Raw genomic sequence first — 18,003 nt, forward strand, 5'->3', positions numbered from 1 at the left:
GCAGGGGCCCCGGTGATCCCCTGCGGCATCCGCTCAAATTGGAAGAACCCCAAAGGACAGATGAAAGCCGTTTTTTCTTTGTCCTCCTCTGCCATTGGGATTTGATAATAGCCACTGCGCAAATCCAACACTGAAAACCACTTACTGCCGGACAAGCAATCGAGAGCGTCGTCGATACGTGGTACAGTGTACTGATGTGGGGTAGTTCTCCGGTTCAGGGTGCGGTAGTCAACGCACATACGAAGTTGACCATTCTTTTTACGTGCAAGGACAATCGGTGAAGCATATGGACTTCTTGATTCTTGTATAATCCCAGCCGCCAACAAACCTTGCAAGTGACGCCGAAGGTCATCCAAATCAGCAGGGGCAATCCGTCGAGATCTCTCTCTGAAGGGAGTGTTGTCATTCAGACGGATGTGATGTTCTACCCCTTTAGCCAAACCGACATCCCATTCTTCAATAGAGAACACCTGAGGGTGTTTGGCCAGCTTTTGACTCAACCTCTCTTTCCACTCTTTGCTGATGGGTGACTCACTGAAATCAAACAAAGAAGGATCCATAGCTGGAACTGAGTCGACTTTAAGGTTTGGTGCATCTGTCACCATGTCCACGACGTGAAGGTGAGCGATCACGGTGCCCATTGGAATGGCAGTTTGCTTTAGAGACTCATTACGCAGGAGCACCAGGAAGTTGTTTGGATCTAGCATCTTGGAGAACAACACAGTTGGCTGGACAAGTACACTTGGAGGAAGAGCAGGTGAGCGGGCTCGTTCAATGATGAGTATACTGTCTCCTCTTGTTTTCCTTTAACTTTGCAGATAGCAACGTATTCCCTGCCAGGAGGAATGCTGAGAGGACCAGGCCCAGACCACTTAACTTCAGCCACAGGTGAGTCTTTGTTGCCTTTTGTGGTCATCCCTGCATGAACGGGTAAGTGTCTTTTCTCTTGAACTTGGATTTTGACTGAGTTGATGTTCTCCAGGTCTTCTTTCTTTCCTCTGGACTTGAAAGGCTGAACCCCCCTGACGTTTGTGCCGATCAGGACAGGTATAGTCTCGGAGCAACGTGGATCGGGGCACACCAGTGCCAGGACAGGGACAGACTTGACTTTGTAGGACTTAGACTTTTGTGGCAGCTCCAACTCAACCTGGATGTAACCTTTGTACGGGTAACTGCTCTCTGACTCACTTAGGCCCCAGATGGCTAGACCGGTCACAGAGTTTAACTGGATGTGTGACAGGTGTTTTGCATACCAGCTGTCAAAAATGATGGTAACTTGAGATCCACTGTCCATCAGCGCTGTACAGGGATTGCCATTGATCCTGACCTGAGCAGTGGAGGGCGGTCCCACGAGTCCCTCGGGCAAACTGTTGCTCTGTACGTTTACCGCACTTCTCTTGACACTTGTATTTGTGGTCTTGGTTCTGGTTTCATTATCAGAATGGCGGTTCTGCTTGGACTTTCTTTGAGCTTGCAGCAGTTTCTGAATAACTTTGGGATAGTTCTCGGGAGAAGTGCACTTGTTGGCAAAATGGCCGTCTTCACCGCAGCGATAGCAGAAGAAATCACTTGGGTCTCTAGCTGTAGAAGGTCTTGGCTGCCAGGGTCTTGACTGGGTCTCTTGTGGGCAGGGCTCAGTAGCAAGACTGTACTTTGGCTTGACTGACATGACAGAGACTTGCTTTCAGAGCTTGACAACCTCTTTCTTTAAAGCCTGCACGTTCTTGTCTTCTGCGTTCTCTGCCGCCGGAGTGACGGAAAGCAGTGTGCTCGTCGAAAGGTGACTTGACATGGCGGCGGGAGTAGAGAGTTCACTTACTTGTGCTCGGAGTTGGTGTATTTCGGTTTTCAACTCATTTAACTCTGTGTCAGAGGTAACAGTAGCACTTTTGGCGTAGACGGCTTTGGGTGGATGGAGTCTGCGACGTGAAGCTTCATGCTCTTCCTCCAGGCGTATCTCATTCATCAGCTCCAGAAAAGTAGGAGGACTGTCTCGGCGGTCTCTCAATCCGAGATTTAGTATCATCATGTCAGACCTGATGGCCCCTTTAATGAGTTGGTCAAGACGTGCTTTGTCTGCCGCCGATGACTGGAGTCCACCCTTTTGGACAACTTTATTTAGGACTCTCTCAAGGCGTCTCAGGAACTCAGAGAGTTTCTCGTTGGGGTGTTGACACAACATTCTGAAGGCAAAGTAAAGTTCTTCACCGCTCTCGGGGTTGCCAAAGGTGGTCTCGAGAATGTCAATGTAGTCCATAGAAGTTGCAGATGGGTTGTTGAAACGGACAGCTTGGAGGATTTCGAGTGCAGGACCATTTACACTTTCCATTATTCTCATTTTCTTTTCTCTTTCAGGGCGATCATATTCTTCAATCATAAGTCTGGCTTGTTCAACCCAGTTTTCCAACTGTTCTTCTCCCAGGGGTGTGGGCATGACCCCTGAGAAAGTGCGCAGTCTTCTGTAAAGATTGTTGTCACCGTGTGTGGGCTTGCTTGTCATTTGCAGGACCTCACCAACTGCTCGAATGATAGCTTCAGGAGTGGATGCTTGAAGTGGGGAGAGAAGACTGGAATCTGGCAGCGGCACATTTTGACCATCACAGGCGGCCTGAGCTTGGGGTTCCTCATCCTGTCTAGAAGGTCCAAAGATTCTCCAGGTCATAGCAAACCCCTCCGGAACAACATCAAGAGGAATGGCGTCTGTATTCACCTTCTCCCTGCACTCACATAGCACGGTCAAACTTTGAGACTGTGGATCATACATTCTTCCTCTCACCTTGACTCTCCCAAGTGCTTTTATAGTCTGCATTGTTTCTTCAATGAAACCAACTTCAGTTTCCGGAGGTACATCTTTAACTAGCAAGGCTTTCACCGGGTCTATGCCTTCTCCAAAACACCAGTTCTTCAACTGAGCCATCCCCACGGGTTGTGCGCTTACAGTGATCACTTGTCAGCACTAAATTTGGTAGGTTTTAGTTGTATTTTAACACAAATAAAGCTTAATTTGCGTTTTCTTGACTTACAATGCTTAGTAGAACTCTACTTTTGTAGTGTTAAAATCTTCACCATAGATTCTCTTTAACCCCCTGAGGTCGGCGGTATCGCCGGCGATACCAGCTCGCTTTTTTTTTATCAGTGTAAAAGAAACTCATAAATACTCTGTTGTCTTTGATTTTCCATAGGAGTTTCATACATCAATCGATTCTGTTAAATGTGTATTATTTTTCTGTATACTCACAATAAAAACAAAGTGTTGTGCTTTTCGCCAAATTAAGAAAAATAATCACGGAGCGAGTTCTGCCTTCTCTCTGTCCGTGTAGTCCATTCTGAAACGCGTCCGAAAATGAATCATAACTCAGCGAATACTTCTCACACAGGCACGTGATATATGTCTTTATGAAGCTTGAAATCTCTTCTTTTAAATGAAGTAATTAATAAAAAAAACAAATGTTTTCAACTCATGTAATCCGTTTGAAAGCAAGGAGAGGTACCGTTTTTTTCCTTCTGCCTAATTATCTCTATAATGAACTGAGGCCGCCCCGCCCCCGGCGCTATTGACATGGTAAATAGTTTAGGTAATCTATGCTTCGCACCCGCCCCCCGATCAATGCCTTGAAAACACGAAGTTTCATCAGATCAGATTCACTGATAGTTCATCGCGTTTAGAGAGGATGGCGCGTTTCTCCGGTAAAGACGCCCTTCAGATGATCCTGGACAGCGAGGAATAACTCACCTTGGCTTTTCCTCAGAGGAAGATTGTAACTCAGACGAACGGCAGCATGTTCAAGAGCGAATTGTTCACGCCGAGTAAACACCGAGTTTTCACGTGAGTAAATACGTGAACTCAAGTGGTCTAGTGGTAGAACATTTGCCTAGCGTGTCAGAGGTTCTGAGTTCGAATCCGCACTCATATGTGACCCGATCTGGCGAAATGAGTCGGAAGTCGCAACGTTCCATTTAAGATACGGGCCGTTTATGTGGAAAAACAATGAAATAATATTTTTTATTTTATTTATTTTTTTGTGCTAAATTTCAAAGAACAGACATTCAAAAATAATCTCCTAAAGTTTCGTAGTCCAGATAATTGAGTAAAGGTATTTAAATGACTATTAAAGTTTACAAAGTTTTACTAAATTCGCTGGAAATGAATATTGCTTTTCTCAACTCCTCTCGTCACCTCTGAGCATTTCCCGGGTATCCCCTGAAACGTCTCTGCTCTCCAAATATGGTGTTACACGTTGTATAGAACCAATCAAAAAGCTTAGAAATGTACACAAACGCTGATCATTTGTCAATGGGAAGCCCCATTTCGACTGACCGGCACGCGATTGGTCCAGCCATCCTCCTGTCAGACTCGCGGCGCTCTGTGTAAACAAGCTAGCAGATCTCCTCAGAAAGATTAAATATTATTAATTTGAGAAATGTCGCTGTCAAAAGAGAGCAAAGTCGCCAAAAGCGTTGAACTCACTTGAGGCTTCTAACCTAAGCTCTGCTGCTGGTCATCAAGAGTGGCTAAGGCTAGTCAGTGATTGTTTTGGATCTGGAGACTTGTCATCCTCTGATGATTTATCGTGTATGGATGTGAGTGAGTGCAATTATTCTGTGAGTGTATTTATCTGCAAGGAGAATATATTACAATGTGTTTAACCCAATATTTAACTGTTGGTATATCCGTTATGAATATGTTACACTGTTATTGTCAACTAGCCTACACAAATATATGATTGCATAGGCTATCATTATTTGTTCTCGGTTTCCTTGTCTCTCTGCCTCTCTCACTTTCTCTCTCTCTCACACACACACACACACACACACACACACACACACACACACACACACACACACACACACACACACACACAGAGAGAGAGAGAGAGAGAGAGAGAGAGAGAGAGACACACACACACACAGACACACACACACACACACACACACACACACACACACACACACACACACACACACACACACACACACACACACACACACACACAGACACACACTCTCTCTCAAGCAAAACTGTAGCACCTCTGTTCAATCTTTCTGATTTTAGTAAATGTTTGTAAAAGTGTCTTTTAAATTATTTATTCAAATAAAAACTTTAAAATAATTTGAGCTTCAGCCTGGCATAATAGCATATATTAATGTCTTTGGTCAAATTAAGCTGTACAATAAATAGTTCATCCCTTTAAATGCAATGGATTTTGAAAGATATCAACAAAAAACGGGCAAAAAACTTTAAAAGCGATTTTCTCAGGTTTTCAATTGGAAAAAGAGGGCAGACGACCATAATTCAAATGTGTATATATTTACAACCATTCAAGGTATGACTTTGACTAGGATATCATTTGAAAGCTTATGGTCTCCTCTTTCCAGTAATACCAAAATATCAGTTTTGAAATTTGGGTCACTGTGACTCATTTTGCTGGATCAGGTCACATATAGTTTTTTTTTGTTTTTTTTTTGTCAAATCAGATTATGTTTATCAGTGGTTGTATATCAGGCAGAGACATTGTTTGTGTGTATTTTGTTTTGTAATTTCACTGGAACGAAAAGAGAGTCTCCACAACGGATTGAAGCGCGCGTCCGAGTGAAGACTGCGCGAGCCTAAAACAAACACAGTATCCGCGTCTGACTCGCGGGAATCCACGGCGCAAACCTGTGAGGGGCTGTGTTTTCTCGAGCCCCATATCAGCTCGAGAAAACACAAGTTTATTCAGATCATTACTTGTTTACACCGTCTCGCAGCGCTGTGAGGAATAATAATAAGGGAAAATGTCCCTCAAAAGGTAGATGTAAACAAACTATTAAAAGGTAAATATAATTTTTTTTTCTTTAAATAATTTTTATTGTGTTTTATTAGTAACAAATTTGGGGAGAGGATAAATATTCCAAAACTGAAAATACAGTATGAGAATTTACTGCACAATTACTAGACATGTTTACCTTGGATATTATACAATTTGCAAGCACAATTTGTGGAAAAAAAAATGTATATAAAAAATATAAATAAAATTTATTTTTGTGTATAAATATATACACATATATATGTGTGTGTGTATGCACATATATATATTTGTATAAGCAACGTATTAAACTGCAAATTAGCATTTATATTCCTTATAATAAAAATGAAAGACCTATGTTACAGACATATGAAAGATAACATTTCGTTGATTAGTTTTGGATAGATTATACATTTTTACTGTAAAATATCTGCCACCTCAAATAAGCTTTTATTTGCCAATTTTTTTGTCAAAAATAATCAAATAAGCAATCAATCCTTAACTTTGAAATATGTATGATAAAATGTATACTTTAGTTTGTACAAAGAAAGATTACACTTGAATTGTTGTTTATTGAAATATTTACAAGGTAGATGTAAACAAACTATTAAAAGGTAAATAAGCCTTTTCTTTAAATAATTTTTATTGTGTTTTATTAGTGACAAATTTGGGGAGAGGATAAATATTCCAAAACTGAAAATACAGTATGAGAATTAACTGCACAATTACTAGACATGTTTTCCTTGGCTATTATAGGCCAAATTGCAAGCACAATATGTGGAAAAATAAAAAAGAATTGAGATGCTTCCAACTGTTGCTCTTGCATTCTTGTGGCTCAGTGACTCACCTGAATGAATGGCTCATTAAGTATGCGGTCCTCAGGTGTGAACCACTAAATATGCATGATCGTCGACGTCCACTCGAATATTGCCTTTCCAAACAGAAAGTGCTTTGCAAAATTCAAATCAATGTATTGTGTTATGTGAATGATTAGGCAGGGTGATTTTCACATAATTTTGAAGAAAAAACACTAGGCGATGACATCCATTAGACAAAAGTCTTATTGGCACATATTTAGTGTGTGTTTTGTGGTCTTATTTCAGAAACTTTAGTTTTTAGTTTTTTCAATAACCACGCATAAACATTATTCTCTCAAAAATGCAGACATGTACATTCTTGTTGCTCACATATTATGGTAGCCCTGTTTGTGCTAAATAGTGTGTAATTTTTTTTTGCCATTACTATGTTTATAAGCAACTGAAAAAAGCACAAATGTCAGGGCATGTCAGAACATCTCAAGGACCCCAAAAACACCGTAGACCCCAGAGGGTTAATATGGTTTTACATGTATGTTAACGGCTAGCCAGCTTTTGGTTCGAAACAATTTTTTAAACAAACTATTTAAATCTCTGGGTCAAACTAAAGTTAAATCTGATTTAAAACTACTTTGGAACTAAATTGATCCCAGCGGTGCCTCCATTTTATTTATGTAGCACCCGTACAGCCACTCTGAGCGTTACTTACATGAGAATGGGGGGTGCTTGGGTTCGGTGTAGTTCAGGTGGATACCACGAAGGTGCACCTAATAAGTTTCTAATAAGTTGTAAAACCTTTTGACAATAAAATATTTAAAATAATGAGACCCAGAGATAGTTTTTAGTTTAGCAAACAAAGGGTTAATGCCCTGGTTTATTTACATAAACGAATTTGGCAACTAGAATATAAAAGTTTTCCCCAAAACAAAATATCAACAAATATACAAAATGAATAAACAAAAAATTCCCCAAACACTCAACTGATAGCCTCGTTAAATTTAGCTAGAAACCTCAATAGTTTCAATCACACTTGTTACACCAGAATAACTGATCTAAAAGTTATTATCTCTTTCCTAACAATTGAAATTACACAGAAATCTTTACAATAAACAAAAAAAACGTTGCCACGTGTCCTGAAACAAGTCTTAGCAAATGCAGTGGTGGGCCCACTCACACATACACACACGTTTCAGTTTACTCACAGTACTGCTTTGAACGAAGGAAAAACACGCTGCAGGCCTGTGTTGGTCGTGCAAAACATTGAGTGCGCTGAACAAACACTTGCAACACATTGAGAGCGTGGAAATTCGGTCTGGATGCTCACGTGCAGCGCGATTCACCAACATGTCCGCCAACATGAGCGCACACCATGGCTAACTATAGCTATCTCGGCTACCCTCGATCACGCTTCCGCTGCTTCTCTCCCGCTCCGTCCGACGGGTCTCCAGCTTCGTTTCTCGCAAAAAAAAAACACCCAGAGTCTGCGATCCTCGTATCTGAACACCCAGTTCAGTTTCAACAGCTTTACTCACTCTTGCTAGCGTTAGGCTAATTTTTTCTCAAACGCGCCAGCGACCTGTGCTCATCCCCAGTCCGACGAGAAGAGAGAGAAAAACTTCCCGCACCCTCTCTCATGGTTCCTCCTCCGGTCACGTGTATCCCTTCTCAAACACTGACTATACAGCGTTAATACCCAAATGACCAATAAAAAATAATAACATGAAAACAATAAAAATAGAGTAATAAAACGCTTACTGCATAAAACCTCTGATAATATTATTTAGCTAAATAATATAAACTTTAAACTTTGATTTTAATCACTGTCATGAAATAAAAATCACAAATATTGATCTTTATGTGCTTCCTATTATTTATTTAAAGTAAATAAACGTTTACTTTTTTTTTTTTAATAAAACGTCTCATCCTTCGGATGAGACGTTAAACCGAGGTCCTGACTCTCTGTGGTCATTAAAAATCCCAGGATGTCTTTCGAAAGAGTAGGGGTGTAACCCCGGCATCCTGGCCAAATTTGCCCCTTGGCCCCTGTCCATCATGGCGTCCTAATCATCCCCATATACTGATTGGCTTTATCACTGTCTCCTCTCCACCAGTAAGCTGGTGTGTGGTGGGCGTTCTGGCGCAATATGGCTGCCGTCGCATCATCCAAGTGGATGCTGCACATTGGTGGTGGTTGAGGAGATTCCCCCATCTATGTAAAGCACTTTGAGGTCTCAGAAAAAGCGCTATATAAATGTAACGAATTATTATTATTATTATTATTAATAGTCATGGGACTCATTTTTGAGTAAGAGATTAATCATAACCTACCCTGTTTCCACTACTCTGTAATACCCCAAATTTACCACTGGGCTACATATATTTGAGTCCACTCACCTTCAGAAGTGAGGAAAAATCTAAGAATAGTTTTTTAATTTTGTTTTGTAATTATAAAATAGGAACAAATAGGCTAAATAGCAAACGGTGGCACAATACAATAGAATGAAAAGACAAATTAAACAAACACGGCTTTATGTTTTTCAGGTGTTAATGCTTACAACTAAAGTTACAAAAGTTATTGAGTCAAGAGCAGTGAGGGGGTTTTCTCTTTGTCTTTTGTTTGATTAAAATGATAGCAGCAGGTTTATTAGGCTGCTGTCACTTAAGACTGAATACTAATCCAATATACTGTTACACAACATGCCTTCTTATCTCAACTATTTACAGTCAAAACTGACTGTATTTACAGCAGTGTTCATTTTAGTTCTAGTGTTCATTCTAAGTTTTCATGTTTTCTAGACTTTCAGACTGCAGTATCACAGAAGAAGGTTATAAAGCTCTGGCTTCAGCTCTGAGATCAAACCCTTCACACCTGATAGAGCTGGATCTCACAGGAAATGATCCTGGACAATTGGGAGTGAAACACCTCATTAATGTACAAAAGATGTTTTGCCGTTCACTGAAGACACTGAGGTGAGTGTTTTCTACAAATTAAGATTTTATCTGAAAGTGAATTAAACCATCAAACTATATTTCTGCACTTACTTGCATCAATATTCTTTTACCATATCTGTGCCGTGTACACTTGTGAAATATCAATGTACTGTCTTTGTTTCTAGGATATTACAAAGTCCTGCTGCAGATGAAGCCTGTCAGTATGTGAGAGACATTTTGGGTAAAAATCCATTACTCCAGAGTGAACTGAATCTGAGTGAACGTAAACTAGGAGACACACGAGTGAATCAGATCGCTGCTCTACTGCAGGACAAACACTGTGAAATCAACACACTGATGTGAGTATTGTGTTCACTTGTTATAGTACATTTAAAGTGTCTCAAAGAAATCAGGTGACCAAAACACTATAAGGCAGGGGTGTCAAACATACGGCCGTGTGCTGAATACAGCCTACAGATTTGTCTAATCCTAAAATTAAAGGGGGGAAATGCCGGGCGTCATCTTCATTTATATAGCGCTTTTAACAATGCAGATTGTTCCAAAGCAGCTTTACATTGATAATAGGAAATTAAAAGTAAAGTGTATTGGCTTTATAGCAGCTCTAGAATAAAGTTATTGTCAAGCTCAGGGGGCTTGCCGGAGATCTCCAAGGAAAAGGTTGGTATGCAAACTTAATCAGTTCATAACAGTAGTCACTTATATGACCCACGACGTGTGAGCAGTAACGTTAGCCTGGCGCACTACAAATATAAGCGGGAGAATGTTATCATTGCAAAGTGGTCATGTCTTGTGGTTATTCCACAATACAAATGGATAAGCTGTTTGATTTATAATATTAGAATATTTTCAAATTTCAGTTACCCTGCTGTGCATGCACATAGCTGTTCCTCAATTTGTGTGTTTCCCATTTGAATGGTCAGCGTATGAGGCGGCTGCTTTCGCTGGGACCTAACGTTATAGACTTTCAATTTTGATGAAATTATTCTCTAATCGTTTACATATTATGTCGTGGATATAGCCCTCGAATGCATACTGCAGTCTTGCTCTCTCATATTTTCACCTGTTCGCCAAAAATGACTAATTATCTCCTTAGGAATGTCTGAAACCAGTGCATGTATACTGTAATAGACGTGCCAGGCGCAAAAGCTTGACAGGCGTAGCAACAGTAACTAAGGAGGGCGGGGTTAAGCGAAGGGTCAATTGTTCTCCAGCTGTTTTATTGACCCTTTCCGCGGTTAAATAAACACTGATTGATCGATATTATGTATGATGAATACATTTCGGTAAGTTGTAGGCTACTGTATCTTTTAACAGTGTTCATTCGTGTTTATTTACTATTAAGTTGAGATGATCGGTATGGCCTTAGCAGACAAATCAAATGAAAAACTAAACAGTGCGAGCGAGGCTACATTAGTCACATTAGAAAATGAAGTTGTAGGTTGTGTTTGAATAATTACGTATCTTATTTATCTGAGGTAAATTAAACCAAATACTCACGTATGCTCGATAAAGAATTAGACAGCACAATGAGCCCATCGCATTGGGCGGTTGAATTTAAAAGACTGATTTTGCTAGCCGTTCGCGGGTTTCCATGGTAACGTCGCTGGTGGGTGGGGTGCTGAACCAGAGAACGCAGGGATTAATGCATTAATAATTCAAGTGGAATAACAATATTTGGTGCTGAAGGAGACGGAGCTGAGCTCCGGCATGGTGTGTTGTGTTGTGGCGGAGCTGCGCTCCGGTGCGCTCCGGCCCAATTTAACCTATGCACGTACGTACACTCACACACGTACGTACACTCACACACGTACGCACACTCACACACGTACGCACACTCACACACGTACGTACACTCACACACACTCACACACGTACGTACACTCACACACACTCACACACAATCTACTCAGCCTGAAAAAAAAAAACAGTCAACCGAGCAATAGCCCTCAGCCTCCTTCTCAGAATAAAGTCCCCGCAGGAATCCCGTTCGGCCATCACCCACAGACCCAGGTGGGCAGTGCTTGTGTACTTCAGTGCAGTGCAAGCACAGGGTCAGCGAGTAGGGCAACCGGAACTCTTGCCTATATTTTCTGGAAAATGCACTCCACTTCACAACACCTAATTTAGATGAAATACAGAACAAACAATATGGAATCATTTTAAAGAGAGGCATTAACATAGTACAGAGTCATACAAGAAATGTATTTGTTATATATTTTAAACATATTATAGGAAAATGTTAGACAAGATATGCTTGAGTGTTATTGGCTTTGTCTGTAAAATACCTAAGAGACTTACTTGGTTTATGAACAACAAACTAGTTAAAAAAGTTTGTCAACACAAACTTTAATTTGGCTTGAGAAAGCCTATCATAAAGTTTGAAATAGTTTTAAAGCTTGAAGGTTTTCATAGCCTTATATTTATATATATATTTATATATATTAATAACAATAATATCAAAATACATTTAAGTGATTTAATCAATGTATTCATAGAAAAAAAATATCCTACAATATATCTTTGTATATTACTATTAACTCTTAAATCCTATATTTCTTCTCCTGGTTTAGTTTTGCCACTGTATTAACCTATGGTTTTAACACTATATCCTAATCCCACCAAAACCACAGACACCACGCAAACGAGCGCGCGCACACACACCACACACACACACACACACATTACGCACACATACACACACACACACAGACCTACGCTGTCCTAGTTATTTGTGTGATATGATGAGTAAAGTTAGCACTACATGATCTCATTTTTACACCAATTAACATCACACTAAACGCCACTTCAGAATTAAAAATTGTAAAATAAAATAGTAGCTTGCCTGTAATGTACTCACCATGCAGCGATGAACATCGGAAATGAAAACATGTTAGAATCACGTCATGACTTTACGCCACTAACCAATGAGAAGAGATGTTGGCGGGAAGAGACGTGCAGCCCCGCCCCAGGTGCGGCCCCGCCTCGATCGACGTCATCACTTGCCACTAACCAATGAGAAGCATTGTGGGCGGGGCTGCACGTCCAAATCTGCAGGCTGCAGCCAGGTGCTTCTCGATCTGTGTGAAAGGGGATCGTTTCGATAATGGTGTCGTCTGTACGCGGAAAACTGAAAGGAAAAACTTTTAAGCATATCGTTTTAAGCATATTGGTGTACGTGTACTCTAAGAGTGTCATTGCTGTTCGTTAAAAAAGGTTTGGAATTGGAAATAAACTGAAGAATGGTTCCTGTCTTTGTTTTCTTTCTCTTCAGGCTGAATATTATGTATGTCTCGAGACCGGTCTTGGTCTTGTCTTCAATGTCTTGGTCTCGGACCTCTCGGTCTTGTCTTGGTCTCGGACCTCTCGGTCTTGTCTTGGTCTCGCTGTCTCAGACCGACATAGTGGTCGGGGGATTTAGCAACACAATGCTACAATATCCACCACGACACAACATTCGATAATGCAACATTATTATTATTATTTTGCACCCTTCAAATGCAACCAATCACATTGCATGTGTTTTTTTTTTTTTTTGTGACACAGCCGTTGGCGCTCATCCATCCATATAACATTATGCCTCAGTAGATAAGTTAATGTAAGAATTAGTCTACTATATTTCTGTATGTCTAAAGGGGGTTGCACACCAGACGAGAAGCGCAGCACCACGTCTTTAAAATTCCAACACATTATTCTAAGTGTACAGTGTCTCAAATCGTCTCTGCGCACTACACGTTAATTGCACAGATATTGACATAAATAAATACATAATCTCTGTATTACATACATGTACATTACATACATACCTGTAGTCTCCAATGCCATCTCTCTCATGTTCGTCCATCCTCGGGATGCTGCTGTTCTTCTTCGTGCAAATTTTTTATTTATTTTTTATCCCCCAAACTACTTCTGCGGAGCCTACACCAAACACTGATCCCTAAACCTACCCGTCATAGTAACCTTAACCAATGAAATAAGCTGCAGGGCGGGATTTCTGCTGAACTGGTTTGCGCCCAGTGGGATTTTTTTAATATTTTTATAGAAAGATTAAAAATACGGGAGAAATACGGGAAAATATTTAAATGGGATGATAGCGGGATAGCAAGGTAAAATACGGGAGAATCCCGGGAAAAACGGGAGGGTTGACGGGTATGTAAACTGCGACTGAACCCTAGTATAGCCTACTACTGTTCTTGAATTCATACAAGGTATTGCTTAGCTTCAACACTAGTTTGTTTTTTTTCCCTCCGGTCTCGAATTGGTCTCAGTCTTGGACTCGATACCGTCTGGTCTTGGTCTTGATACCCTCTGGTCTTGGTAGTGTCTCGGTTTAGGCGGTCTTGACTACAAGTCTACTGAATAATAATAGTATTACAGCAAAAGGTTGTGCTGCTCTGACTTCAGCGTTTAATTTAAACCCTTCAAACCTGATAGAGCTGGATCTGAGTGAGAATAAACTCGGAAACTCTGGAATAAAGAACATCTGTGTGTTCTGTTGGAAAATCCTGAATGCATATTGGAGAAAATTAAGTGTGTATTTCCTTTTATCTCCATTTCTGCATGATAATGTACTTTTCTGTGTACGTCCATTTAATTGAAATTATCATTTTTGTACATTGCTATGTTTTGATGAAATTGAAATATTCAAATTAGGCAGATGTTATATTAAGACATCAGTTGCTTATCTGTGGGGTCAGATTTTTGCTAATGTTAAAATAAAAATATTGCTAAATTTTCACACCAAAATTTCTAATTGCCAAGCATTTGGCAATGCTTTTTGTAATAATTATTAAAATTATTAGTTTTTTTAATGATTAAAAAAATAATTTTATGATATTTATTAAATAGTCATCTCTATTTATAAATGTGTTTTGCTTATGTAGTGTAGATCATTAACAGCTTCTTTCATACACAGACTCTCAGACTGCAGTATCACAGAAGAAGGTTATAAAGCTCTGGCTTCAGCTCTGAGATCTTCACACCTGATAGAGCTGGATCTCAGAGGAAATGATCCTGGACAATCAGGAGTGAAGGAGCTCAGTGATTTACTACAGGATGAACACTGTACATTAAAGACCATCAGGTGATAAACGAGACAATTATCATAACTATGATTTTAACCAGATATTACACAACACTATACATTAATACTACACTGGACTAGAGGTGCAAAATATATCAGTGCCCGAGATATTATTGGCTGATCACTGGGACAATAGAATTTCCACTATTATTTCCATTAATAAGTTTTGTTATATTTGTGTTCAGCATATCATTTCTGATAATGATTCAGTGTGTTTGTCTGTGTGTGTTTGGACAAATTATCATATCACATTATCATTTTCTGTTAGTATTAGTTCTCTTACGAGAGGTTCTCTCGTATTGCGTAAGTTAGCTTACGCTACGGGAAAGTTCTCTTTCTTCGAGATCTGAAGCCAAAAAATTATCCTTAATTTTGTATTCATTGTCAACGCAGTGCGGCAGCCGGCAGACCATGGCAGGCTACATAAGCGCGCTCATTGGCTGCCTGGCGGCAACTGCTGCAGCCTACCAGTGAGCCCTGTGTGACGTCACACCCTATGAGGGCTGTCGCTCCGCCTGTCTCTGCCGGGCCGCGCAGGAAGAAGCGCCGCTCGCAGAGACCACCGGAGACTGATGTGACACTGAGGAGCTCGTGGCCGACCTCCCGGCCGATCGACCGCCGGCTCTCGCCCGCGCCGCCGCCGCGTCAGGGGATGAGGCGAATGAGATAGACACCCTCCCTCTGTTCGAGCCGCGCAACTGCGCCGCTCACAAGGGATGCCAGAAGCGGACGGTCTCGGAGTGAGCTTCCTCGCTCTCTCTCCCTCTGTTCGAGCCGCGCAAACTGTGCCGCTCACAAGGGATGGCAGAAGTGGACGGTCTTGGAGCTCTCTTTACGTTACAAGAAAGCTACTCCGGCCTCGCGCGTCACTCACCGGCGAAAGGAGAACAGAGTGTTTTCGTCCCACCGTGGACGGACCAACCTCCGTTTCTCACACATTTCTCAGTCCCCTCTTAAGTTCAGGCGACTGGAATTCTTAATATCGGAGTATACGAGCCTGTTATAATACACGCACGCATGCAAGCAAACGCCGTCACAAGACATGATGACGCTCTATTATATACTCGCGCTAACCGAAAGCTAATGTGTACTCCCCTGTGGCTCAGTGGCAGAATCTTAGGCTTTTGCGCCAGAGACCTGTGTTCGATCCCGGCTCTTGCGGCAGATAAAAATTTATGCTGTTCGCTTCTCCGAGCTCGCGGCCAGCTTTTCTTACATACAGAAAGCGAACCCGCCTCTCGCACCACACCTTCTCATGGTGCTCGAGTATTTATGAGCGTCTAAACACGAGGGAGGAAAAGACGGTTAAGTCCCACTGCGGCCGGACCACCATCAAAGCTTCACGCTCTGTCAGTCCCCGTTGCCACGGCTACTGCAGATGTTTACCTCACAGCCAACGAGCCGGTATATCTACCCGCTCGCCAGCATCCGATAGCGGGGACAGTGATAACCTCCTATGCCCCGTCAGGGCACTGAGAGTTTACATTACGCGTTCCGCCGCCTTTAGGCGTTCTGAGCAGCTCTTTGTTTCTTTCGGCGGGCGCACCAAGGGTCTCGCCGCCTCGAAACAGAGCCTGTCCAGGTGGATAGTGGACGCGATTGCAGCAGCTTACGCCTCCAAACACCTGCAGTGCCCTTTTGGTTATCAGAGCCCACTTAACTAGAGGCATGGCCTCGTCGTGGGCCTGGTCCAGCGGAATTTCTATTCACGATATTTGTATGGCTGCGGGTTTGGCCTCCCCATCGACATTCGTGAGGTTTTATAACCTGGAAGTTCCCGCCTTACAGACTAAACTGTTGTCAGTATAAGTGACATGTATGTTCTGCCCAGTCGCTCATGTGCAGACTACGTTCACGTACTGGTAATTTTTCTGGTATGGCACCAAGGGAAGAGTATTTTTGTACACAGACTGGCTGTGCCGCTCTGTTCCTTTGTTCCCCGTTACGTGCTTGTGTACCGGTGCTGGCCGCTGGCCGCTGGCCGCCTGTCCTACACTCGGTCGCGCTGGGGATTATTCTCTCCACACATAGACCGTTGAGACCGCTCTATTTTTTCCCTAATATGTGCTTATGTACTGTGCGGGCCCGCGCTGCTGGCCGCAGTGCTTACGTTGATATATAGACCGGCTGTGCCGCTCTATTTTATATATGAAGTGAAATGCTTTGTACATGTGCTGGCCCGTTTCTCCGACCGGCCACCTGTTTCAGCATGTTGTTTTCCCCGGTCTCCCTGGGACTCATGCGCTGGATGCTCGGCGCGCACGGCGTTGACAAGGGGTTCCCGTAGTGTAAGCTAACTTACGCAATACGAGAGAACCTCTCATAAGAGAACGTACTCGGTTACCTAATGTAACCTCGGTTCTCTCTAGAAGAGGGAACGAGTATTGCGTAACCTGCCGTGACGCGCCACGAGCTTTTGCGCTTCAGACTATGAAAACCAGATTCTCAGCCTGTGAGCCCTCCTTATATACACACTGCCCACACCCATCTTGACGGTTAGAAGGGTGTGTAGGGCGCGAAGCGCCCTCATAGGGTGTGACGTCACACAGGGCTGTTTTTTTCACACAATTTCATTTTGGTTTAATTCATTGATACAAATGCATGAAGTAAATCATTCTACTCTGTTTAGTGACTCATTCAGGATGAAGCTGCAAAAGGCATAAAATTGGAAATTATCTGATTTGTAATTCTACTTCCTGTAGGTTTTTGAAAAGTGCTGCTGCACAGGAAGCGTGTGACTATCTCACTAAAGTTCTGGGTGAAAGTCCATTATTACGGACAGAACTGGATCTGAGTGAAGATAAATTAGGAGATCTGGATGGAGAGAAGCTCTCTGCTCTTTTGATGGACTCTCATAGCAAAGTGGAGAAAATCAAGTGAGTCAACATGATTTATATATTATAATTTCTCTGAGATCTGTTGATCTGATGTGTGTTAAATATGTACTGAATAATAAATGATGGTGTTTCTGTGTTCAGGCTGAATAATTGTGAGCTGACAGAGAAAAGCTGTTCAGTTCTAGCTACTGTTCTCTCCTCTAAAACCATCCTGAAAGAGCTGAACCTGAACAACAGCCGTCTGCTGGACTCTGGAGTCAAAGAGATCTGTGAGGGACTGAAGAAGCCTGTGTGTGAGCTGAAGATACTCAAGTGAGTACATTTCACCATCAGCTACACTCAACACCACAACACTTGCTTATCAGTTATATATATTTGAGTCCACTCGCTTTCAGAAGTGAGGAAAAATCTAAGAATAGTTTTTTAATTTTGTTTTGTAATTATAAAATGGGAACAAATAATTAGCAAACGGTGGCACAATACAATAGAATGAAAAGACAAATTAAACAAACACAGCTTTATGTTTTTCAGGT

The 18,003-nt window shown here is 41.7% G+C and overlaps 2 protein-coding genes across 2 annotated transcripts in view; both read left to right on the forward strand.

Moving 5' to 3' along the window:
- LOC311291139 (uncharacterized protein) overlaps positions 1-18,003 on the forward strand; it is a gene marked incomplete at its 3' end in the record, with an annotated part of 311,624 nt that overhangs the window by 216,772 nt on the left and 76,849 nt on the right. The gene's annotated exons all lie outside the window — the stretch shown is intronic.
- LOC311290806 (uncharacterized protein) overlaps positions 1-18,003 on the forward strand; it is a gene marked incomplete at its 3' end in the record, with an annotated part of 85,352 nt that overhangs the window by 5,692 nt on the left and 61,657 nt on the right. The window contains exons 4-8 of the mRNA XM_084409519.1: positions 9,398-9,571; positions 9,718-9,891; positions 14,466-14,633; positions 17,336-17,509; positions 17,612-17,782. Coding sequence (XP_084265645.1) covers positions 9,398-9,571; positions 9,718-9,891; positions 14,466-14,633; positions 17,336-17,509; positions 17,612-17,782 — 861 coding nt within the window. The remainder of the gene's footprint in view (positions 1-9,397; positions 9,572-9,717; positions 9,892-14,465; positions 14,634-17,335; positions 17,510-17,611; positions 17,783-18,003) is intronic.

This window comes from Rutilus rutilus (assembly GCF_951802725.1).
Source record: "Rutilus rutilus genome assembly, chromosome: 5".
NCBI lineage: Eukaryota > Metazoa > Chordata > Actinopteri > Cypriniformes > Leuciscidae > Rutilus > Rutilus rutilus.